The sequence below is a fragment of the Ailuropoda melanoleuca genome, chromosome 13 (assembly GCF_002007445.2).
Source record: "Ailuropoda melanoleuca isolate Jingjing chromosome 13, ASM200744v2, whole genome shotgun sequence".
Taxonomy (NCBI): Eukaryota; Metazoa; Chordata; class Mammalia; order Carnivora; family Ursidae; genus Ailuropoda; species Ailuropoda melanoleuca.
The window spans coordinates 28,681,366-28,706,317 of record NC_048230.1 but is presented as its reverse complement, the minus strand read 5'-3'; the positions used below and the strand labels follow the sequence as shown (position 1 = coordinate 28,706,317).

The 24,952-nt window shown below is 43.3% G+C and overlaps 1 protein-coding gene across 1 annotated transcript; it reads right to left on the bottom strand.

Annotated features, from left to right (window-relative positions):
* On the bottom strand, positions 1–19,012 carry LOC100471307 (ADP-ribosylation factor 2). Its single transcript, XM_002928776.4, has 5 exons — positions 18,860–19,012; positions 16,310–16,476; positions 9,559–9,669; positions 3,951–4,075; positions 1–1,834 (listed from the first exon to the last, which is right to left on the bottom strand). Exons 2-5 carry the CDS (start codon positions 16,455–16,457, stop codon positions 1,673–1,675), a joined length of 546 nt encoding a protein of 181 aa, XP_002928822.1. The 5' UTR covers positions 16,458–16,476; positions 18,860–19,012; the 3' UTR covers positions 1–1,672.
* Between the last annotated feature and the right edge of the window lie 5,940 nt (positions 19,013–24,952).

The window sequence follows — 24,952 nt, the reverse complement described above, 5'->3', positions numbered from 1 at the left end:
CTCTCCTCCTTCCAAAGCAAGTTCTTTATTGTCCAACCAATCAACAATTGCTTAATGAGGCCTAGCACTGTACTAGGTACATTGTACTAAGCATAAATACAAAAGGGTAAGACACAGTCCCTGCCAGTTTGAGGCGTACAACGTAAATATTTCTCAGGAATTACTCCATGGTTAAAAATCGAATCTGGACTTGGATGTCAGTATTGCAATGAGCATTCTTTCAAGTCAATATTTTAAAGAAAAACATTACACCCCACATTTAACATGGTATGAAACTTCTTCCTAGTAATATCAACTTCATCATTATCAATAAACAAGGTTTACTTTTGTTAAAATTCACCTTACATTCCCCTCCTCTGTAATTTGAATAAGCATTTTTCTTGAAAAAGGAATTTTCAAAGGTGAAGTAGGGAAGCACGTAGGTACACATCTGGCCAACAGCTGTCGGCACAAACGAGCTCTAGACTGACTACCGTGTGAAACCAAGCTCATCCCCAGGCGTTTCTATGAATATTTTGAAGACAACATAAAGCACGTCTCCACGTAGGACATTACTGCCATCCAGAAGAGGGAGTCAGCACCGTGGAGAGCGGTCAGGATTAGATACTTTTCATAGCAAAATTTAGCACCAACTCAGGGGCAGTAACAGGGGTTGCTGGGAATTTCGTCTCCAAAATGAACCTCCCGATCCTCTCTCTCTCAGAACTCACAGGTGTGTGGCTCTGGGAACACAAACTAATCGAAACCCCAAGTTGAACGGAGACAACTGAACTTGGTGACGATTCCATCCCAGGAGTGAACCCCCTGCCTCGAGCACAGAACATTCAGCACAGAGCAGAGAAGTGGGAGCAGCAGTCTCAGGAGCCTGAAACCCGAGATGGTGATACAAGGACACACACACGACCCTCGCCTCGCTTCCGTAACCTGGCCCTGCGCTTGACTACGTGGCCCCAGTGAAGAGCCTTAGCCTCACTCAGGGTTACTTACCCCAAACGGTCTCCATTTGGCAAATAAGAGGCAAACAGGGAAAGGAACTAGCATGAGGGAAGGACTGGATGATTTTCTAGTGTTACGGAGTCTTGACAGTCTAATGAAAAAGATCTTGAGTTCCTTTAAATAAAGCACATTAAACCAGGAAGAACATAAGGGAAAAGTTCAAATCTGAACTTCAGCCCTGCGGCAAGCAGGTGTCTTTTTTCTTGAGGATCTTTTGCTTTAAAGCACTGGAAAGTGAGTTGCTAGCTCCAGCAGTGATGGGGAAGAATGACGGGTCCTTCCTCTTTGACAAAAGGCCACTGAAATCTAACAGGACTCAGGCAGGCAGAGCTGCCAGACACAAGACGGTAGGACTGCACTTGGGCCCCATGCCAGCTCTCCTCCTCCCGCCCACTGGGCCTCTCGGGGTCTTGTGCACAGGAAAGCCCTATGGACCCCTCCATCACCTGCTAAGCTGACCCTCGGAACTCCTGAAATGGAAGGTGGCACTGACAATGTAACACTGGTTCTTCTTCAAATGTAAGCCTGGTTTTCTTGTAGCACGTCTAAGGCACAGCGTGAGAAAGCTGCTCCCACTCCCAGCCGCACACCCATCCTCGGCTCCGCACACGCACACACGCACACAGAAGAGGCCAGCTGACTCTGCCACAATGCACGGGGAACGGAGCGCTTCCTATCACTTCTGCGTTTTGAGCTGGTTGGAGAGCCAGTCCAGGCCTTCGTAAAGCCCATCTCCGCTGGTGGCACAAGTGGCCTGAATGTACCAGTTTCTCTGGCGGAGGGAATGTAAGCCAAGCTTGTCTGTTATTTCTGCTGCATTCATCGCATTGGGAAGATCCTTGGAAAAGAAAAGTCAAAAGTCCATTTATGATGCATTTATGTAATGAAATATTATGTTCTTCTAAAACCTAAGTCATAGTCTTAGCGGATCCTCAATCTCTCTCTCTGACCTCTCTACTTCACATCAGGAAACCCACTGCTCTGCCATCAAAGCAATGCAGGATCTGACCACTTCTCACCATCTCCACAGCCACCCACCCGATCCCACCACCACCATTTCTAACTTGGGGAACTGACGTAACTTCCGAGCTGATCTCCTTGCTCCTGTGCTCGTGCCCCTCGAGTCTATTCCCAACCCAGTGGTCAGTGAAAGTCAGAGCAAGTCATTCTTTCAAAGCCCTGCAGCAGATCCCTCTCTCTCAAGGGAAGAGCTGGCGTCCTCATGGTGGTCTGCAAAGCCGTCGGCCCCGAGCCCCAGGACCCCTCCCTAATTGTCCTGCTTCATCTTTTCAAATGCAGCACTCACCACATGTGACTATTATAAAATGGACTTATTTGGTATGTTGATAACTTATTATCTGTCTCTAATTAGAACGCAAGCTTTACAAGGACAGAATTTCTATCTTGTCCTCTGATACATTCCAAGTTCCTAGAACTGTGCCTGGCACGTAGTAAGGTAGATCCAGAGATACTGATAGGGAATGACATCAAAATATGCTAAGTGAAAAGGCAGGTGGATCTCCAGAACGTAAATAGGAATACAATCCTATAACTGCTTACACAGGTGTAGAAAGTTGTAGCTCTTAAAACAGGTGGAAGAAATTTAACAATATTATTTTACCCTGAAGAGTGAGGCTGAGTATTTCACTTGGTATTCTGAACTGCTGGCACATTTACACCATGGGCATGTTCTGCTTTTATCATTAAAAGACCAAGTGTCATTTTCTTTTTGAAAGCCCATTATGTTCACAAGTGAAATTCTGGACTGACATCGAACCTAACAGTAGGGTAAAGACTGAGCGAATGATGGTCCAGCCTCCATTTAAAATCATGTTTACAGGGGCACCGGGGCGGCTCAGTCGGTTAAGCAGCCGACTCAATCTCAGCTCAAGTCTGGATCTCAGGGTCATGAGTTCAAGCCCTGCGTTGGGTCTCCGTGCTGGGTGTGGAGCCTACTTAAAAAATATCATAATAAAATAAAATATAAAATAACATAAAACAAAATAAAATCATGTTTACAAAGAGCTGGAGGGCAAGAGAAAATGCCTTCGCTAAATCTGAAGTGACAAACAGGATGCAGGCCTGTCAGAAGAGCAGGAGCTCAGTCACACAATGGATGAAGGAGAAAGCTGAAGCAAACACATCACAACCCGACTGAGGTCATCTCAGGCTGGTACATTCCACGACACTCCCTTCTATTCCAAGCTTCATTCCGTTTTGAATCCCAAGGCGGGACAGCTCTACACTCCCCCCCTCTTCCTTTACTGCTGTCCACTACATTTATGTAGAAGCCCCTTCTCCTCCTTGACAGAAGACCCCATATGATGCAACCATCGCCTCCCTCACCACCCCCGCCCCCTCTGTTCCAGCTGCACTGGCTGCCTGCTATTTCTAGCCCCACTCGGCTCCCTTTCTGCTGGCCTTCAGGTCTGCTCAGATGTCATCTTGTCATGGAGGCATTCTGGCCCCCCCTGAATGCGGCCTGCCCCCTTTGTCTGCTTCACCTTCCTCTACCGACGTCCAGCAGACACATTACATACTATGTACTGACTGACTCTCCTGCCACTAGAATGTAAACTCCATGAACACAGGGATTTTTTGTCTGTCTTGCTGCTCACTGCTATACCACCAATACCTAAAACAATGCCTGGATCTTAGCAGATGCTCAATTCTATTTGTTGAGTGAATGAACAGAAGACATAAGCTAAAAAGGAGGTGGGGGGGGGCGCTTGGCTGGCTTAGTAGGTAGAACATGTGGCTCTTGATCTCGGGGTTGTGAGTTCAAGCCCCATGTTGGGCCTAGAGCTTACTTTAAAAAAAAAAAGGGAGGTGGAGGGAAAGGTTATGGTAGGGACTGGAGAGAGGGAGGCAGACATCTGATTTAAATATCTATATTTTTAAGTGAACATCTGGCAGCAATTTCGGTCCCAGTATTCAGAAAGCCAACAATATACCTGTTTATTTACAAAGACCAGTAAGACTGCATCTCTGAGCTCATCTTCTGCTAACATTCTGGTTAGTTCTTCTCGGGCCTCATTGACTCGCTCTCTGTCATTACTGTCGACCACAAAAATCAGACCTGAAAAGAAATCACAAGTATGTTGGTGATCTGAACCTGGAAAGGGCAAGTGTTTATATGTCCTTACAGCTTCTCCCTACCTCTGTGTATGGTTTCACTGAAAGCAATCAGTTAAGGAAGAACGTCTGCTCTCCAGAATTAGGGAGCCTGCCACTCACACTGCACTAGCCTACCTTTTCGGAAGCATCCAGGCCTTCCCCAGCTTAACAGAAGAAAGAATATAGAGAAAAGGTTAGGCTCCTGCTTAATCACTTCACTTCTACATCCTGTTTACATAACAAAGTCCCAATAAAAACCAGGGACATCAAAGTTCAGGTAAGCATCCCTGGTTGGCAATACTCTGTAGTCGTCACGCATCAGGGTGCTGGAGGTGGTGCATCCCGACGCCACACGGAAAGGACAATGTTCTGGGGACCCTCACATTTACAGCAGGTGTCTGAAGGGAGGGAGTCTTGTGCCCCTCACCTGTGATGTCTGGCCCAACTCCAGGACGTTGCTGTCGGGAAATCTTTGCAGGATCCCATACTAGACATCAGAGAATCCTCAGGAAGCAAGAGACAGGTCGAAAAAACATACCACCACACTGAGTCTAAGCCAAGCTTGTTGAACCCTGCACAGACGGGGTTGCTGCTACACTGGCTGGGCCAGGACGATCACCAGAGGACTCCCCAGGGGGAAATCCAACGTACACCCAAATACAGACTGGGGAAGACCCTCTCAGCAGTAGTCCCTGCGGCAATAATGATAGTAAGAACTTGGTGGTTAGCTGACAGTAAGCCCTCTGTGTGACAAAAATGTGAAGCGGCTGCCAGAACTCCTAGGCTGTATCAAGAGCAGTGATGGCAGCTCAGTTTCTAGGACATGGGCGAGAAAAAGCCTTCTCCGTCGCCCGGCAGTCAGAACATCCTGCGAATATTACGTGGTCGCTGCTGGGCCCCACACTCTGAAACACAGGCAACCTGGAAGGATTCGAAAAATGACTAGGATGGTAAAGGAATGAGATACCATGCCAGACGAAAAAGAACTGATATGCTGGGGGTATTTTATCGAGACAAAAGACTCATTGGAGGGATTGACAGCTGTCCTTACGTATCTGAAGAGCTATGCCATAAAGAGAGGTTGCACTTGTCTTAGATAGCTCTGGTTGTACGCTGGAAATCAATGGGTACAAACTACAGGAAGTCGACAGAGTCAACAGAACTGAAGATGCAATGGGCTGCCTCAGGACACGACCCCATCACTGGAGACACGTGTGCCCAGCTTCAGCCACCACTTGTGGGGACACTGCCAAAGGGACCGTCCTGGTAGGAGAAATGTAGTAGCCAAGATGTAGACAAGATGTCCTCCTGGCTCCTTCGGACACTGGGATTTCACAGCTATGCCTGGGAGGGAAACATCGGTGCCGGCCCTACCTGCCTTCCCTCCGGCCTCCTCAGCCCGCCCACCAGCTGCCCGACCAGCTCTGCGGCAGCCAACTGCAGCAGACACGAGCTCACACGGGTTCTGAGTGTTTGGGGACTGCATGCGCGTCAAAGTCACGTCTGTTGTATCACATCAGATTTAAAAACTGCAGAACATTCAGAGCGTCCCCCAAAGATGTGCTGTGCTACCAGCAGTATAACCAGGACTCCGACCATAACTAAGCAAACCAGGGTATCCAGAAATTCGAGGAGATCCTTGCAAAACTGACAGGGTGGTGGCAGACATATAATCCCTTTGCCGTTCCTAATAAGGGTTTATAAATATTAGGGCCCATTTTATACTGTTTTTATGTAAATCCGTATCTGAGAAACAAAAGACTGACTTCACTTTTGAACTGGAAACACCTAGGAAAGGTCAATTTACACATAAATAGTATACTACAATTTGTTTTAAAAGGGGGGGGACATATATTTACAGCTGCTTGCACATGCATAAAATATCTTTGGACCAATATACAAGAAATAAAAGTGCTCGTCTACGGGAGGGCAAGTGGGTGGTGAGGAGACAGGAATGAGACAATGACTTTTCTTTATATACTTTTCTATCTTTTGGAATTTTGAACCATATAAATGCACTCCCATTTAATGAATTAAAATAACTGAACCTACAATCAAGAAGAAAAATCTTTTCACATGAGAACTAATGGACCATTTTATGCACTCTATATAATATAATCAACTAAGAAATCACATATAAACAAGTTCAAATTTCAATCTATACAAGTAAAGCCTAAGTGAACACACAGTTAAGCGTCTTCATGGAGAGCTAAAAGCTATCATTAAGTCTGTCGTACTCAACGTACTGATGAAAAAATTTTAAACTAAAAAAGACAGCTTGACCTTTGAGAAGCTGGCAAGAGAAATAGGGCAGCATCCAAGGCTACTCCTGGCTGAGCTGTCTGGACCCACCACAGACAGCAAATCCACTTTTCCAACAGTCCCCATTTGCTAGTTTCACGAAGAGTTAACTGCCTCCCCCCTCCCTCCACAGGGTCCTAGATCATAGCCAGGCGGCCACCATCACAGCAAATTACTGAAGTCCCATAAAACTGGGCTTGTTATGAATAGAAGATTGAAAACAAAAAGGCATTTCAACTTGGTGACTGAAGGTGACATTACATCGAGCAGGCAAAAGGACTCCTGCCAGAGAATGAGGAAGTAAAACCTCTCACAATTTGGGCTCGATGATGGTTAATTTTATGCATCTGCTTGACTGGGCCACGGGTTGCCCAGACATTCCGTAAAACGTTACTCTGGGTGTGTCTGTGAGGGTGCTTCCGGCTGAGGTTAAGAACGTTTGCATCAGTAGACTGAGTAAAGCTGACTGCCCTTCCCAGCGTGCCAGGGGCCTCTCCAATCCACGGAAGGCCTGAAGAGAGCACAAGACGAGCGGAGAAACGTCTCTGCCCTCGGACTGGACCGTCCACCTTCGGCTCTGCCGGCTCCCCTGCCTGCCAAATGGAGATCCTGGGACTGCTCAGCCTCCGTAACCATGTGAGCCAATTCCTTACAATAAATCTGATACATATATGTGTCTAGATCTCCATCCATCGTTGGTTCTGTTTTCTCTGGAGAAACCAGACTAATAGAGGCTCCCACCTGAGTGCCTACTATCTTCCAACCACAGAACTAAACATTTTACAAAAGCCATCTCATTTAAGCCAAATCATCCAACACAGCAGGTATTGCCTCTGTTTTATAGATAAGGAAACGGAGACAGAAAAGAATAACTTTCCCAAGGTTTCATAGCAGAGCTGTGGTTCAAACCCATGCTTTCTCGTTTTATTAACTAACAAGGAACTGCAATAGTCTGGCCAAAATGGCAGGTGCCAAGCCAAGACAGACAAACATTCCAGGTATCAAAAGTACGGTCTGCAGTGGACTGAAACACAAAGACACAAAAATCTAAGAGTCATCATGGAAGTTGCTAGGGTATCAAGCTGTCTGTCTGAAGATCAATAAAGGGAAAGAATTAAGCACTTTTTCTGCCTTTGTTATATACACTATATTTCAGAGAAACAAGTATCTGATGAAGGAATTCTTTGTTTAGTAGGATTTCAGCTAAAAAATACAGATGAAATGACAAGATCTAGAAAACCCACCGTTCTGTAACTCTAATGAAATAACAGACCTAGGTAATAGTCTTCCATGAATGCTCAAATCAGTAGGTGAAAGGGAACTTTATTTTGGGAGAATTAAGCTGATACCATCTGAACTCACTCAGCATCCCTAAAAGTGTGACGGCCAAACTTCTGTGTTAGGATGTGACACAAGAGGAATCCACAGCACCACTTGTGAGGTATTCTTGTCGCCAAAATGAACCAGAACCTAATCAAGCCTCTAGAACTCCCACTTTACAAGATATCCAAAGACAAACAAGTAACATCACAATAATCAGCCAAATCCAGAATATGGGATAAACCTCTAACAAAAACAATGGCACAGAGGCAAAGTGTTTCTGGAGAGGAACTGTTGTAGAATAAGAGACTAAAGGACAGAACAATGAAATGCAATGTGTGAACTTTGGTTTCTGACGCAGGCAAATCTAATACGGAAAGGACATATTTGATGCAACTGGAGAAACTCGATTAAGGACTGGGTATTTGGCATGAAAGAATTAATATTAATTTTGGGGGAAAAAAAGGCTTTATCAGTTTGAAATGAAAACTGAAGGATATATGAGCAGAAGGTCTCATATAGCCTGTCTGGGATTTGCTAGAACATGCTCTGGGCAAAACACTGGTAACTGTGGAAGCTGGGCAACGAGCACAAGGGGGTTCATTATGTAGCCTCTCCCTCCTTGTATTTGTTTTGATTTTTCTAGTAACGAAAAGTTAAAAAAAAAAAAAAGATAAATGCACTACTTTGAGGAAAAATAATCCAATCCAGAGACAAAAACCGCAAAGTGCTGCACCAATGATCTAAAATCTAAAGGGCCAGCTGGTGTGAGCCCTGGGTCTGACGAGACCGACAAACACAAGTCTTTACCATGAAATGCATGCGATGCTAACACCACCCGTTGCAGAATGTTCAAAATTAAGACTCCAAATAAGTTCTAAAGTAAGCGTGGAGATGCCATCTGGTTATGATTCTACCGGAGAATCAGGGTGTAAAAACTAGGAGAAGAGTTTATGGATATTTTGAGAGGCAATATTCTGTAAGGTAGCATTGATCCAACACAAAATCCATGGACAAAAACCTCAAGTGGATTGATAGGGGAGCTGACCCATTAAAACGCCAACTTTTAAGAAACCAGTGATAAGGGGATGCCTGGGTGGCTCAGTCGATTAAACGTCTGCCTTTAGCTCAGGGTCCTGGGATCGAGTCCTGCATCGGGCTCCTTGCTCCGTGGGGACCCTGCTTCTCCCTCTGCCGGCTGCTCGCCCTGCTTGTGCTCGCTCTCTCTCTCTGACAAATAAATAAAATCTTAAAAAAAAAAAAAAAAAAGAAAAAAAAAGAAAAGCCAAAAAAAACCCCCCAGAAACCAGTGATAAGGAAATAAGGTAATGATCTGGGATACACGTGTCGATTCATGCACTTCTAGAATAGCAGGGCAGCAGGGAGGGACCATGGCCACACAAGATGCTGGCATTTGAGGTTCCAGCCATGCCTGTTCCTCTCTTTCTCACCAGTGGCATGATTTTTAGATATTCTCAACAAGTTTAAAAGAGTTTATGAACTCAAATTCTCCCAAACTGGTACCTCATCTGAGGCACATACAGCTTTCAATTAACCAAAAGACAAAATTCATCAGGATAGCCATTTTTAACTAGTCTGCATTAAGAGCAGTTTTCTGTGTAGCGCATTAATGCCCGAGTACTTTTCCTAAGGCAGGGACCATTTTCCAAAAAGAAAACTCCCTGGTAAGTGTAGTGGGTCATCGGAAGAGAAGGAATGACGGACAGTCCAAGGACAGCAGAGTACAAGGTTTTGCTTCACGCATCCATCTTTAGACACATTTAATACAAATGCATCCAAGGCCACAGACTGGACAATCTTTACCTTGGGTGTTCTGGAAATAATGTCGCCACAAAGGTCTGATTTTGTCCTGGCCACCAACATCCCAGACCGTGAAGCTGATATTTTTATATTCTACCGTTTCCACATTGAAACCTAAATTGGGAAGATAGAGAAAATTTTTAATGAAGACTTCTGTTGAACAATTCAAATGAATTTCAGCTAACATTTGGACAGTACTTTTAATTTACAAAGCAACTTGCTAGTCAAAGATCTTTAGCTTACAGGGGGTGCCTGGCTGGCTCAGCCAGTACAGCATGCAACTCTTGATCTCGGGGTCTTGAGTTCAAGCCCTACGTTGAGCTTAATTTAAAAAGAAAATCTCTCTTGCTTACGAACACAGTATGTTAGTCAGCTTTGCTCTTCCATTCATCATGACGGGTATCTCAAAACTCCTCTACTCTCTCCAACCTCACACGTGCCCTCTTTCTCTCAGCACATCTTCCAGCATACTTCAGAGCAAACAGAAGCCATTAATGAGACTGACTTCCACCTCCCACCACACAGCATAGAAACCTAACTACCATCTGTACCCATACTTTTTTCTCTCCCTCTTAGAAGAGAAGGGGGCAACTATCCAATGCCGATTCCATCCACCCATACAGTCTGGACCTCTCCGAAGTCTCCATTCTGTTCTTCTCAGCATGCTTAAGTCTTTACATCTTTCAAAAAAGCCCTTCCTTGACTCCACATCTTCACCTGCTATCACCCTCTATTTTCCCTATCAAAGCCAAACTTCTCTAAGCAGCTTAGTTACATTCACTGCACCCACTGTGTCACTTCTCACCCACGAGCACCTTCTGCTTCACCGTATTACACAGCTGGCCTGGTCAAGGTGAGCAATGATCACCATGGCAGTATATCCAACAGATGCTCTTCAGGTCTTGCGCAATTTGATTTTCTGACACTACTGCTCACTCCCTCCTTGAAACTCTTCCCTGGTTTCCCGTTTCCTTATATTTCCATGGCTGAACCCTGGTCTACTTAGTGAGCTCAACCACATTTAATCGATCCTTAAATGATGGAGTTCCTGTGATTCTGTCCTACCCCATCCAAGCTCCTCTTTCCACAGCCCCAGGAAGTAATCTCATTCACTCGTGGGGTTCATTACCACCTCTGTGCTAACAACTCTCGAATTTACATTATCCCATCCCAGATCTCCTGAGCTTCAGGCTCATAATCCAACCTTCTATCCAACGTCTTTGATTAGATATCTCAAAGGCTGCAATAAGGCATTATGTCAAAACTGAAAATAAGATCCCCACCTCTCTAGAGGTGCCTGGGTGGCTCCACTGGTTGAGCATCCGACTCAATCTCAGCTTAGGTCTTGATCTCAGGGTCATGAGTTCGAGCCCACATTTCACTCCATGCAGGGCATGGAGCCTACTTAAAAAAAAAAAGAACCCTGGCCCTCTAAGTTGTTCCTCTCCTAGTTACCCCTGCACTGACTTCATCCCACAAGCTGGAAATTTGGGAGGAACTCTCTCACCCCTAAAAATCTCATTATCAAATCTTACCAATTCAACCTCCTAAATATCTAAAAGTCACCCTAACCCAAGAGATAGTCATTTCTAGCCTCAATTATTGAAGCGATCTAACTAATCTATCTGCAGCTAATCTTCCTCTCTCCATCCATTCACCATTTTCCAATCAAAACTCTCAAAACACATAATGTGGTTATATCACTTACCTACACATTTATGCTTCACTAAAATACTTAAAATAAGGGGGGAAAATAATCTCTCCTCGGCTTCCTTTGAGTCCTGTCTTGTTTTAGCAAGGGGCACTTACTACATTGCAACAATCTCAATTCTTGCTATAAATGTATAAATTTAGTGCCATTCTAATCCTCAAGTGATGAGGGAAGGGAGGTGGGGCAGGAAACTTAGGAAAATGATCTTAAATGTAATCTGGAAAAATAAGCAAGTAAACGTAACCAGGAACTCTCTGAAAACAGATAACAAATTTGTAAAGATATTACCAAACCTTAGTAATACATGAAATGATTAAGTTCAAATGACTACAACAGGGAGTTGTCTAGAAAAAGACACACATACTTATGAAAACTTAGTATATTATAAAGAAGGCATTTAAAATCAGCAAGGATGGGGCACCCGGGTGGCTCAGTCAGTTAAGCGTCTGACTCTTGATTTCGGCTTGGGTCATGAGATCAGGGTCATGAGATCACGCCCCGTGTCGGGCTCCATGCTTAGCACAGAGTCTGCTTTCCCTCTTCTCCTCCCCTGGCTCTCTCTCTCTCTCTCTAATAAGTAAATAAATAAAATCTAAAACGAAATTAAAATAAAATAATAAACAAAGTCAACATGGAAAAACTATCCAATAAATGGGTGTGGACAACTGTCTACCCCTGCACAGGTCCAATACATACGTGGCTATTTGGATTTAATTAAAATTAAGTACAATTGGGGGGGCCTGGCTGACTCAGTCGGAAGAGCACGTGACTCTCTACCACAGGGTCGTGAGTTCGAGCCCCATGTTGGGTGCAAAGATTACTTAAATACAAAACTTTAAAAAAAATTTTTTTTTAAAGATTTTATTTCTTTATTCGACAGAGATAGAGACAGCCAGTGAGAGAGGGAACACAAGCAGGGGGCGTGGGAGAGGAAGAAGCAGGCTTCCAGCAGAGGAGCCTGATGTGGGGCTCAATCCCACAACACCAGGATCACGCCCTGAGCCGAAGGCAGACGCTTAACCGCTGTGCCACCCAGGCGCCCCTAAAAATTTTTTATTCACTCCTGGGTTTCAGCACCAAAAAAACAAAACAAAACAAAAACAAAAAACAGAAAACAGAAAAAAAATTTTTTTTAATAAAATTAAATTAAGTAAAATTAAAAAGTGAGGTCCTCAATCACACCAGCCACATTTCAAGTGTTCAAGAGCCACTGGTGGCTACAGCTACCACCCTGGACAGCATGGACACAGAACACTTCCATCACTGCAGAATGTTCTATTGGACAACACTGGCCTACCATTTGAAAAATATAACTAAATCCCTACCTTACTCATAACAGAAAAATAAACTTCAAATAAATAAAATATTTCAATGTTTTTTAAAATAAAATAAAAATAACACAGAAAGGGGCGCCTGGGTGGCACAGCGGTTAAGTATCTGCCTTTGGCTCAAGGCGTGATCCCGGTGTTATGGGATCGAGCCCCACATGAGGCTCCTCCGCTGTGAGCCTGCTTCTTCCTCTCCCACTCCCCCTGCTTGTGTTCCCTCTCTCGCTGGCTGTCTCTATCTCTGTCAAATAAATAAATAAAATCTTTAAAAAAAAAAAAAACCACAGAAAATTAGCAGCAGAAAATACCGGTGAATACTTTTATGACCTTGGAGTAAGGAAGACCTTTCTAAAAATGATATCAAAGCTAAAAAAAAGAAAAAAATTGGTGGGTGCCTGAGTGCCTCAGTCAGCTAAGTGTCTGCCTTTGGCTCAGGTTGTGATCTCAGGGTTGTGGGACTGAGCCCCACATGAGGCTCCACACTCATCAGGGAGACTGCTTGTCCCTCTACTCCTCCTCCTCCCACTCATACACACTCTCTCTCTCTCTTTCTCTCAAATAAATAGATAAATAAATAAATAAAATCTTAAAAAAAAATTTTTGGTAAATTTGACTGCCTAAAATTCTATATGGCAAAACACAGAAAAAATGAGGTTGAAATACAACTGACTAGAAAGCTAACAGATGACAAGAGTTGTTCCTGACCCATGATGTATTTCTTCAAATTGTTAAGAGACCTAGAAACATGCCAACAAAAAGAAAAAACAATAGAACCAAATTAAAATCAAGACATGGATTGGAGTGCCTGGCTGAGTTCAAGCCCCAAGTTGGACATGGAGACTACTTAAAAAATAAATAAATAAGGGGCACCCAGGTGGCTCAGTCAGTTAAGCGTCCAACTCTTGATTTTGGCTCAGGTCGTGATCTCAGGGTTGTGGGACTGAGTCTCACAACGGGCTCTGTGCTCAGCTGGGAGTCTACTTGAGATTCTCTCGCCCCCTCTCGCTGCCCCTCCCCTGGCACACGCACACATGCTCTCTCTCACTCTCTCAAATAAATAAAAGCTTAAAAAAACTAACTAAATAAAATTGAGTCATACAACAAACACAAACAGCCAATGAATATTTGACTATATTCACTTACAATAAAAGAGATCCAAATAAAAATCAGTGTTTTTTTTTCCAACAGATTGGCAAATTCCCTGGAGAAATGAACACTTTTTAACAGCTGATGACACAACCTTTTTGGAGAGAAGTTTGGCAATGTGTACCCACATTTTAAATGTACATAAGTTTGCAGGTTTGGGGGGTTTTTTTAGTTTGTTTTTTTTTTTTTTAAGTAAACTCTATGCCAATGTGCAGCTTAAACTCACAACCCCGAGATCGAGTCATATGCTCTATGGACTGGGCCAGCCAGGTGCCCCTAAATGTACATTAGTTTTAACATAGCAATCCTTCTCCAGAAATTACTGCAAGAAGTAAAGTACATGTTTGCAAAAATGTTAAAGATGCTTACTTCAGCATCATTTACAAAGAACCACTGCAAATAACTGAATCAACCATCAATGGAAATTCATTAAAAATATAGCCACATAATGGAATATTATCCAGTTCCTAAAATTTGATGTCAATCTGTATCAGTTGTTATTTAAGCCCCAAAACTTAGTGACTTAGAATAATGATTCTGCCTCCACCCCCAATAATTCTGTGAGTTGCCTGGGCTTCAGCTATGGAGCCCCTTGAGGGGTGGACTGGGCTACTCTCTCTCCAGGTTGTCTTTTCATTCTCAAGGGACACTGAGCATCCTGTTATGGTGGTGGCAGTGTTCCAAAAGTACAAGCCTCAAGGTACAAACACTTATTCAATCTTTGTTTGAATGACACTTGCTGATGTTTCCTTGGCCAAAGCAAGCCATGTGGCCAACCTCAGCATCACTATAGAAGGGGACTGCACATGGCGGTGGACACTGAGAGGGATGATTCACTGGGGACCATTAATTTCACAATCTACAAGACTGGTATCCCATTCATTCACCAAATATTTACTGGACAGCTACTGTGTGCCAGGCATTTTGCCAGGGGCTTGGGAACAATGGTGAAAACGACAGACTTGGTTCCTGCCCTTATCTACATGCTGCTGGAAGGAAGAGAAGTGTGCAAGCAACGGCCAATGCGTTGAGAATTACTAAGAAGTTTTGGTTACTATGGTAACTTTTAACAGGGGAAAACCAGTCTAGGCTATCAGGAAGGGTGTCCCTGAGAAATAATGGTTAAACTAAGACCAAAAGAATGAGCTGGCATTAGCTACAGAAAGGGGGAGGAGGCTAAGGAAAAAGACAGGAAAGCATTCCACAGGGAAGAAATAATATAGAAAGAGATCCAAACATACTGTTTAATGCAAAGTAAGTTTGAAAATAGCATGCATATGATTTTACAAAGATGCTGACCAAAATCTTAACAGTAGAGTGTTTTTTTAACACTTGTTTATGTTTTGCTATATGTCTAGAATTATGGAAGCATGAATTATTTTTATAATTGGAGAAAACCAAGCAATTATGCTATTCTCATTTTGGACTAATAACATTCTTCTAAATTGTGGATGTGAACGTTTTCTCCATCTGGTTTCCTCCTTCTCCAAATGTTGCAATCTCTGAAACTACTGCCCAAGTTGGAAGTTGATCATTTGGTTCCTGTGACTAATCCAACATTCAGAACACTACTGACCTCACATGCCATCCTGGGGGGGCCTATTCTCACTCAGGAGTTTGAATCTAGAGGCAGTTCAGAAGGCCAAGATTAAGTCCTATCGAAACCGCCTTTGCGAAATCCTTAAATGGCCCCGAACACAGTGCTGGTTTGCCAAAATAACTACACTGCCAGGTTCTCCAGCACTGGAACAAATCAGATTCCTCAGCTGGACACCAGCTCAAGGAATTGGCTTGAGCCAAAGTGAAGGAAATCACACCGCATGTTTAAACCCTAGGAACATACTTCCTGTGGACATGCTTCCACTTAGAAAGGCCAGCTGGAAGGAAGACGGGCTGAAGAGGCAATAGCAGATTCCTAGCTCCCATCTCAGGCCTAGGCATAACTGCCCTCCCTGTTTGTCTATTTAAGATTTTATTTTAAAGTAATCTCTACCCCCAACGTGGGGCTCGAACTCAAAACCCCCAGATCAAGAGTCACAGGCTCTGGGGCACCTGGGTGGCTCAGTCAGTTAAGCATCGGAATCTTGGTTTCAGCTCAGGTCGTGATCTTGGGGTCCTGAGAGGCCCCGCGTTGGGCTCCGCGCTCAGTGTGAAGTCTGCTTGGGTTTCTCTCCCTTTCCCTCTGCTCCTCCCCCACAAAGCTTGCTCTCTGTCTCTCTAAAATTAATCTTAAAAAAAAAAAAAAAAGTCACAAGCTGTACCGACTAGGCCAGCCAGGGACCCCTGTCCTCCCTGTTTTAATCATTATCTTTTTCTTTTTTGCCAAGCAGATAAGGTTAATTGTGCTTATCCTAAATGTGTCCCTTTGATTGTCCCATAAACCTAGCAAGGGTCCTAGAGATGCCAGGGAGCAATTAGGAAATTCTATATTACCTACTTTGGGCCTCAAAAAGTTTATGCTCTTGGGGCAGACAAGATTTTCAAAAAGAAGTATTCAATAATATAAAAGGCATGTAAATGTGTAACATACTAACTTGTAAACCGGTCTTGTCACAGGTCGTAAACATACCTATCGTAGGGATGGTAGTCACAATCTCTCCCAGTTTCAATTTATACAAGATGGTGGTTTTTCCAGCTGCATCCAAACCCACCATAAGAATCCGCATCTCTTTTTTCCCAAATAGACTTTTAAACAGTTTTTCAAAAACGTTCCCCATTGTGACTGAATTCCGTTACCTGAATGAAAAGAAAGGCAAGTCAAGCAACTGTTCTTTGCAGAGATAAACACCATACATAAAACACAGGGCTCTATTAAAGGTGACTCCTAGTAAAAAAAATGAAACAATCTTAAGTATAATTTGGCCAAGAAGGAGTAGTGTGTCTTGTTTTCAAAGGGAAATTCAACTAAGCCTTTTGATGCCTTGTCAGAAAACTCTCTTTTCCCCTGCAGCATCCAAGTGGGGTAAGTGGAAACATAGTCTCAATGGCCCAACCACTATGGCAGCAGGCTTTGGTCAGCCTATGTATGGAAGCAATACCAAAACAAATACATCTAAACTCTCTTGAAATGAGAACTAATGAAGCAGGGAACCAGTTTATTTTACCGGATGTGAAGCAAAGTCCTTAAGGCAGATTAAATATCAGTATCTCTTAGAAATTTAGTAGTGTCCTTTGGCTAGCAAACAGTATCAACACCCAGAAAAGAACCTAAAACAATTTCAGAGGGGAGGAAATACAGCATTAAGACACCACACTGCTAACAGAGAAACTGACTACGAAAAGAGCTGAGCAGATCCCATAGCATCCAGTGTTGACCATCACCTACCTCTCAACCAATTTCTTTTAACTTTTTATTGAAATGTAATTTACATACAGATAAAAACACACACAATAACCAGTTCAATGAAATGTCAAAATATGATTACCAGCGACCCAGATCTCTTTGTCTACCATCCCAATCATTACCTCCCAAAATGTAATCACTATATTGACTTCGAACAGCATAAGTCTTCAATATTTTATTTTTTAGAAGCATGCATGATAGATTCTATAAAGAAAGGCAATAGTAAAGACAGACTAGCTTTGCAGAACTTTATTTTACGGTCTTTCAACACATCAGCCTATTTGAAGTGTAAGCCTGACATTCTGAAGACTTAAAAGTAGTCCTGTGTCTGCACCTCTAACCAAGCTCCTGAAAGTCTACAAAGATTCTTCAAAAATAAAAAAAAGGGGCGCCTGGGTGGCACAGCGGTTAAGCGTCTGCCTTCGGCTCAGGGCGTGATCCCGGCGTTGTGGGATCGAGCCCCACATCAGGCTCCTCTGCTATGAGCCTGCTTCTTCCTCTCCCACTCCCCCTGCTTGTGTTCCCTCTCTCGCTGGCTGTCTCTATCTCTGTCGAATAAATAAATAAAATCTTTAAAAAAAAAAAAAAAGTCCTTGCTTCAAACACTATGATTTTCCTTTTAAACTGCTAACCAGCGGTGCCTGGGTGGCTCAGTGGGTTATGCACGAGACTCTTAATTTCCGCTCAGGTATGATCTCAGGGTGGTGAGATCCAGCCTGTCATTGGATTCTGCTGGGCGTGGAGCCTGCTTAAGATTTTCTCTCTCCCTCTCCCCCTCCTCAAAAAAACAAACTAAACTAAATAAATAAAATAAACTGCTAACCAAATAAAAACTTTGCTCCAGGGCAGAGCAGAGGGAAAATGCAACAAGAACAGCCAACCTCCCATTCATCTGGACCCTAGTGACCTCAGAGGGGAGGTCCAGATTCCGGAGGCCCCACGTCTGAAATTCAACGGTTTCCCACAGTAGCTTAACATGGATGATGTCCAAGCATACACCATTCCATTCTACAACCAGAGAAAAGAAGAGCATTTATCCCATACATAAATGAAGTAAAAGTGAACTGCTACAACCGAAGAATGATGAATGCTTTAATCATTCATAGTAGGTCTGTATGTAAAGTATATAAACGTCCAGAGCACTGCAGCGGTCAAAATCTTGTTGAGCGACAAAACTAAAGATGCCTTGTCTTTGTTTCCGAAAAAAGACAAATCGCATAAATGAGAAAAACTGTAAGGAACGTGCTAGGGGTGGAGGAGGAAGGTTCTTCCCACTTAGATGTCCTCTGAGGCAAATACTCGTACTCGATTCCCCCTCCTAACTACACACAGTACACTACCTAGGTTTTCCCTCCCGCTTCTCTATTCCTCTTCTTCCCACTCATTTGCCAGAGGCGCCCAAATCCCGCCGAGTCTCTGGAGACCTCTGGGGAAAAACGTCCCCGACCCCAGGGCCTCTTTGGCCCGCTCACCCTTCCCTGCCACGAGCACCAACTATCCATCAGGGATGTACGGCGGTGAGGCCCCCGACGGCTCTCGGGAGCTCCCTCTCGAGGTGCCGGCCCTCGGGAGAGCGGAGGACCACGGGTGGACGCGCCAAGCTTCCCTCGGGTCCCCGCAGCGCCGGCCCTACAGAGGGTGGAGAAGAGGCAGGGATCCCAACCCCTTTCCGCAGGCCAACTGCTGCTTTCTGGTTTCCCGCCCGCTGATGGTGCGGAAATCCAGCCAGGCCTGGATTTAACTCCTGCCGCCCCTTCTCCCCAGCCCGCGACTCACCTGTCGCCACACTCAGCACGGTTACCCACACCACTGCCTTTCAGATTTCGGCTCCTTCTGCAAAATGGCGACCGGCGCGGGGGAGGGAACCGCAACCAACCAATCATCCACCGCTTCTTGGAGCTTTGGTACCAATGAGCTCGAAGTCCCGTGAGTGACGACATGTCTGGCCAATGTAAAGGACAATAAGCGCCTAGTCGCGAGGAGGCCCGCCCCTCGCCACCTAGGCGACGGCACGAAGCTCTGAAAATGCCGGGTTCATCTTCCAATGACAGCTCCCGGCGTCCCGGCGAGACACTCCCACACGCCCCGCCCCAATGCCTCGCGCGGCCAATCAGAAAAGCAAAAGGATTTCCGATTTGCTCCGCCAATAGACTCGGAAAAATCCCTAGGATTGAACTAACCCCGGGAGCATTCGAACCAACCGTGTGGGGGCATGTGGGCGGAGCCGAGTTCCTAGTGATATTTAAGGAAATTTGCCGCGGTTGAGCTAAAAGTAGAAACTAGTTTGGGGCGGTGTCCTGTCTGGGAAATGCCCAGACATTGACACAGAAGTTAGGCTTAAGAAAAGTTTCCTACTCAGTCTAAAGCTAGACTGCAGCCCTGCCTCTGAACAGATTTTCAACAATTGAGTAAAATACTAGCCACCTGCACCGCTCAGATGTCACAGTATCGCAGGCCTCTCGATAACTCAGACCCCTTAAACGTCAATTTGGTTACCCAAAAAGGTAACCAACTCCTGTAAATGGTTCCTGAGATAATCAGAAAAATGAACACCTATTGAACACATACCACGTGGCATGAACTATGTCAAGGACTTTACCTGTATAATCATAGCGCCTTCTGAGTTAGAAACTACCTATTTCCACTTTACAAAGAGGAAAATTAAGTAGCTGAACAGAGATAAAAGCTTAGGTCTTAATCTCTTTACTACATACTTTCTGTCCCGGTCGCAGTGACTGTATATATGACAGTAAATATATAAGAGGTTTTTCTATATGGCTCCTTAAAAAAAAATTTCTGACGAAAAAAATTATAAAGTAACTTTTTAAAAAGATTTTATTTATTTATTTATTTATTTATTTATTTATTTGAGAGAGATAGAAAGAGAACAAGCAGGGGGAACTGCAGAGGGAGAGGGAGAAGCACTGGCTCTCCAGTAAGCAGGGAGCCAGATGTGGGACTCTATCCCAGGACCCCACAATCATGACCTGAGCTGAAGGCAGACACCCAACGGACTGAGTCACTCAGACGCCCCTACAAAGTCACTTTTTAAAATACATGAAAAATGACATTCCTCACCAGAAAGTGGACGAAAAGGAGGAGAGGGAAGAAAAAAAAAATAACCCTCTATCGTCTAGAGGCAATCACTGTTACATTTTGGATTATTTCTTTCCAGTCATTTTTCTATGCAATTTTTTTTTTACATAGTTCAGATTAGAATACATAAAATTTTGGGTTTTTTCCAGTTAACATTTTAATTTGAGCATTTTCCACATTACTTAACATTTAAACATTTCTGAAATGTGTGATATTCCATCATAAGGATATACTCTGATTTATTTAATAATTTTCATGGAGTTCAACATTTAGATTGTTTTTAAGTTTTTCTATATGAATAATGTTGATCTTTTTCCCCCCAGAATTCCTGGCTATTGTTTTTCCTCAGGAAAAACCCCAGAAGTGGTATCACTGGGTTAAAACATGAAGATGTTTAGGCTCTTGATAACATATTACACTGCCGAATTGTGTTCTGAGTAGACTATGCAAATGTACATTCCCAAACCAAAACGTACATTTTCCTATTCACTTGACAATGTACATTTGTACATTTCCCATTGCCAGGTGAAAACAGTGCTTACTTCATCATTTCGTAAGCTCTTTTTAATGTGTTTTGTTCCCTAATTTGATAACCAAAAGAAAAAAAAGTATCTCATGTTGGTTTCATTTTCATTTCTCTGATTACTTGTTTTTCTCCAAATGTTTACAAGCATTTTTATTTCATCTACTGAAAACGAACTATTCATGTCCTTCTGCTGACTTCCAAGTCAAGGATGCAAAGCTGTTTTGCCAGCAATTATGAAGACTGCTTAAATGGATTCATCATAACCTGAAAAAAAGTTGAAATAGCAAAGAAAAGATCTTTCCTACCATTGTTTGTACCTTACAGAAGGAATGTTGGAGCTGATAATAATGGGGCTTTATTCCTCCACCTCAATGACCTGAGAATATGCATTATTTTCCCAAGATCTGCATCATGATGCCTATGAATAAAACAAAGTCCCTGCCCACAAGGCACTCAATTGTTACAGGATTACAACCACATATAGGTACACATATTCACACAGAGACATGTTTATATACATATATACTCATGCACACATTTATGTTTTATGTTTATGTATGTTTTACACATACATATGTTTTATGTGTATATGTTTTTTAAGATGTTATTTTTTTAAGTAATCTCTACACCCCACACAGGGCTCGAACTCACAACCCCAAGATCAAGAGTCACATGCTCTTCCAACTGAGCCAGCCAGGCACCCATCATATATTTTTATAATAATATGCATGGGGAATGTATGGGAGAGGGGCTAGAAGAAAACAGGTCTAACTTACTAAAGATTGCATTCAGGAGACAGGGTTGTGATTTTTTTCTTTAAGTGATTGAGAGAAAAAACTAATTTCATAATGCGAAACAACTTTTTTTTTTTAATACAAAACCCACAATTAAGACTTTATAATTGAAATCATGGTAACTGTTCAGGGAAAGTTTATTAAGCTCAATTGTGGTGACTCAATAAATGAATTGCTTACAGTGATGCTGATTGAGTGGGGTTTTTTCCTTAATAGAAAACATCTCTTGGGGCCCCTGAGTGGCTGTTGGTTAGGGGTTCAACTCTTGGTTTCAGCTCAGGTCATGATCTCAGGGTCATGGGATGGAACCCTGTGTCTCAGGTTCCTCACTCAGCAGGGAGTCTTTCGGGGATTCTCTCTCTCCCTCTCCCTCCCCCCTAACACTTACGTGCTCTCTCTCTCAAATAAATAAATCTTTAAAAAAAGAAAACAAAGAAAACATCTCTTGTCAATGTAATGTTATTTGTACAGCATGGCAAGTAGAAAGTGCTCTGGGGAGAAACAGATCATTTCACCCTGAGAAACACCTCAACTGGAGATAGCGTTCCTTCTCTGAGTTAGATTTTAAAATCAGCTGATAGCGTACGAGTGGATAGTACTCTTGGTCGTGGTAGTTAGTATCTGTGTAAGTACAGCATCAGGTACGAATGTGTTAGGTACTGTATGATAATGATCTCATTTAATTCTCCATGAAAACATTTCAGTTTAGAGTGTCTAAATGTCACACAGTATACCCACACCACCCTCCCCCAAGTATCACTAAACATATTCCTTTATTCTTTTTTTCTTTTAACTTAAGTAATCTCTGTGCCCAACATAGGGCTCGGACTCATGACCCCAAGATCAAGAATTGCATGCCCTACTGACTGAGCCAGCCAGACACCCCTTTATACCTCTATTCTGGTCACACTTCTGCTCAAGAGATGTCTCCTCCTTCTCTTGGAAAGCCCTGCTTTACACGTTCCTTGCCCTAGAAACAGCCCTCCAGAAACCATAGACACATCTTCACTTTTTCTCAGAAGCCCTCCTGAGAGCCATCACAGATAGCCAGTATTGTAATGACCAGTGAGCTGTGGTTTGTGGGCCTCTAGTGTCTTAAGATTTCAGGCAACTCAGTCCTTCCCGGGAGACTGCCTTTTTACAAAATGCATAAAAGCTCATCAGACCAATATCTGAATAATCCCTTTCCAAAGAACTGCAAGCAGCTCTCTGGACCCACAATGTTAATATGCAGGGTTAGGCAGCCTGGCAAGCAAGCTTTGGGGCTCACACTAAAGGATCATCTGGTTTCCATAGCAACATTCATTCCTTTCCACGGAGGATTCTATCATCTCTCCTGCCCACTCAGACTTTCCAGAATGAATTGTTTTTTGTGACTATAGGTGTTTGTCCTTGATCTTCCAAAGAGAAAAGACCTATTCATCAAAACAAAAAACACCAACAATAAAAAACCTGACTGCAGCTAAAATGCTGCATTGCATCAGCCCATCTTACTTTCTTTAAAAATTCCATACCCTTTCTCCATTTTGCTCCCTTCCCTAGCCTTAGCCATCGTTTTGGGAAATAGATTTCTCCAACAGAAAACAAACAGATGGCGACTCTATTTTCCTAAAACTGGCTACCACGGGGCTGTAAATGAAGTTTTCAACGAGGCTCCCTTAAGCCTGGGCTTAGGTCATGGGTGGCTGACCTGTGAGTTATGATTGGAGGGGCAAGAGTATGGATCATTATCGACATAAAGCTCCCTAAAGAGATGTCACAATCTCTGAAATTCCACCAGTAGCAATTTGTTTCTTTAAGTTAGGCATTGCTCTCCCCAGCAATAGTCTCTTAAATTGCATATACTTCTGGGAAAAGTAATATATGAGGTTGCTAATGCTCAAAGAACTTGGGAAAGAGAGGAGGCGGTGCAGGGGGAAGGGTGTAAAAGGGGCCCTGGGGACCACTTTTATCTGCTTCACAATGACATCTTCTACTAGAGGGGCGGTACAGGTCCTTGTCACTCATACTCAAGGCCACTGGATGATGTTCTCCGACATTTACAATGCAGTGGTGAATTCACTGCATAGCACTGTTCCCTGAAACACCTGCATGCAGTCTTGCTGGAAGATGTTTGAAACCCACACGGTGAAGTGACTAAAACACCTCTCTGTTCCCAGCACCATTTGTTTAACCTTAGAGTTTCTACGGACGAAAGGTAGTTTTCCTCTGGGTAACACGGCAAGCACCAAAAAGCTGCATTGCTTTGTTAAATAAACTAGACGACACTGATTCAGTTTACTCCTATGTAGGTTACTATTACCTTCACTCTTCAAAACACAGAAGAAATTTTCCCCCAGTTAAATTCCTACCACAACTGTTAGAACCAAAATGCCTCTGTAACCGGAAAGTCACTCAACCCCATTCCAGTGGAGCTCTTACTAAGTGATGCTGAATGGGCCATAATTTGAACACAGAATTATATCCATGCAGTCTTTAGTCTTCGAATCAGGCCTCCACCTATAAATGTTGGTTACCCATCAGGGAGGAACAGATGATATTAAGTTTCATTATGTAGAAGCCTGGGATCACTTTGTTGTCACTGACAGGAAATTCAGTGTATAAGTCAGGTAAGTCAGGGTTCTCCAGAGAAACAGAATCAATAGGGTGTATTGTATGAATATTTGTATAAAATGAAAATTTTATTTAAGAAACTGGCTCATGAAATTGTGGAGGCTTGGGGAGTCCAAAAATTTGATGAGGCAGGCTGGCAAACTGAAGATTCAGGGAAGATTTGCAGTTCCAGTCCAAAGACAGTGTGCTAGGAAAGCAGGAAGATGTAATGTTGCAGATGAAGTCAGAAGGCAGTCTGCTGGAAAATTTCCTGTTGCTCCCAGGAGATTAGCCTTTTATTCAATGCAGGCCTTCAACTGATTAGATGAGGCCTACCCACGTTATGGAGAGCACCTACTGTACTCAAAATCCATGGATTTAAATGTAAATCTCATCTAAAAATATCCTCATGGGAACATCCAGCATAATGTTTGACCAAGGATCTGGGCACTGTGACCCAGCCAAACTGACACATAAAATTAATCATCACACTGGGTCACACAGTCCAACAAGAACTGATCTTGATCAAACCCTTACCACCCCCCCCATTCCTCACTGTTACTTATTTTAGACACTGCTATATCTAATTCATTATTATGTCATTATCTTTTGTCCTTTCATTCGAGGTACCTAGCACACCTTTCCTCTCTGACTCTATCCCTAGTCTCACCTCATCCACTTCCTGCCTCTCTAAAAAAGCCCTGCAGCCCTTAGAAAATTATGCTGATCATTTACACTTCAGGATAAATTTAGGGACATCTGGCTGGCTCATTCAGTAGGGCACATGACTCCTGATCTTGGGGTTTTGAGTTGGAGCTCCATGCTGGGCATTAGATTACTTAAAAAAAAAAAAAGGATAAA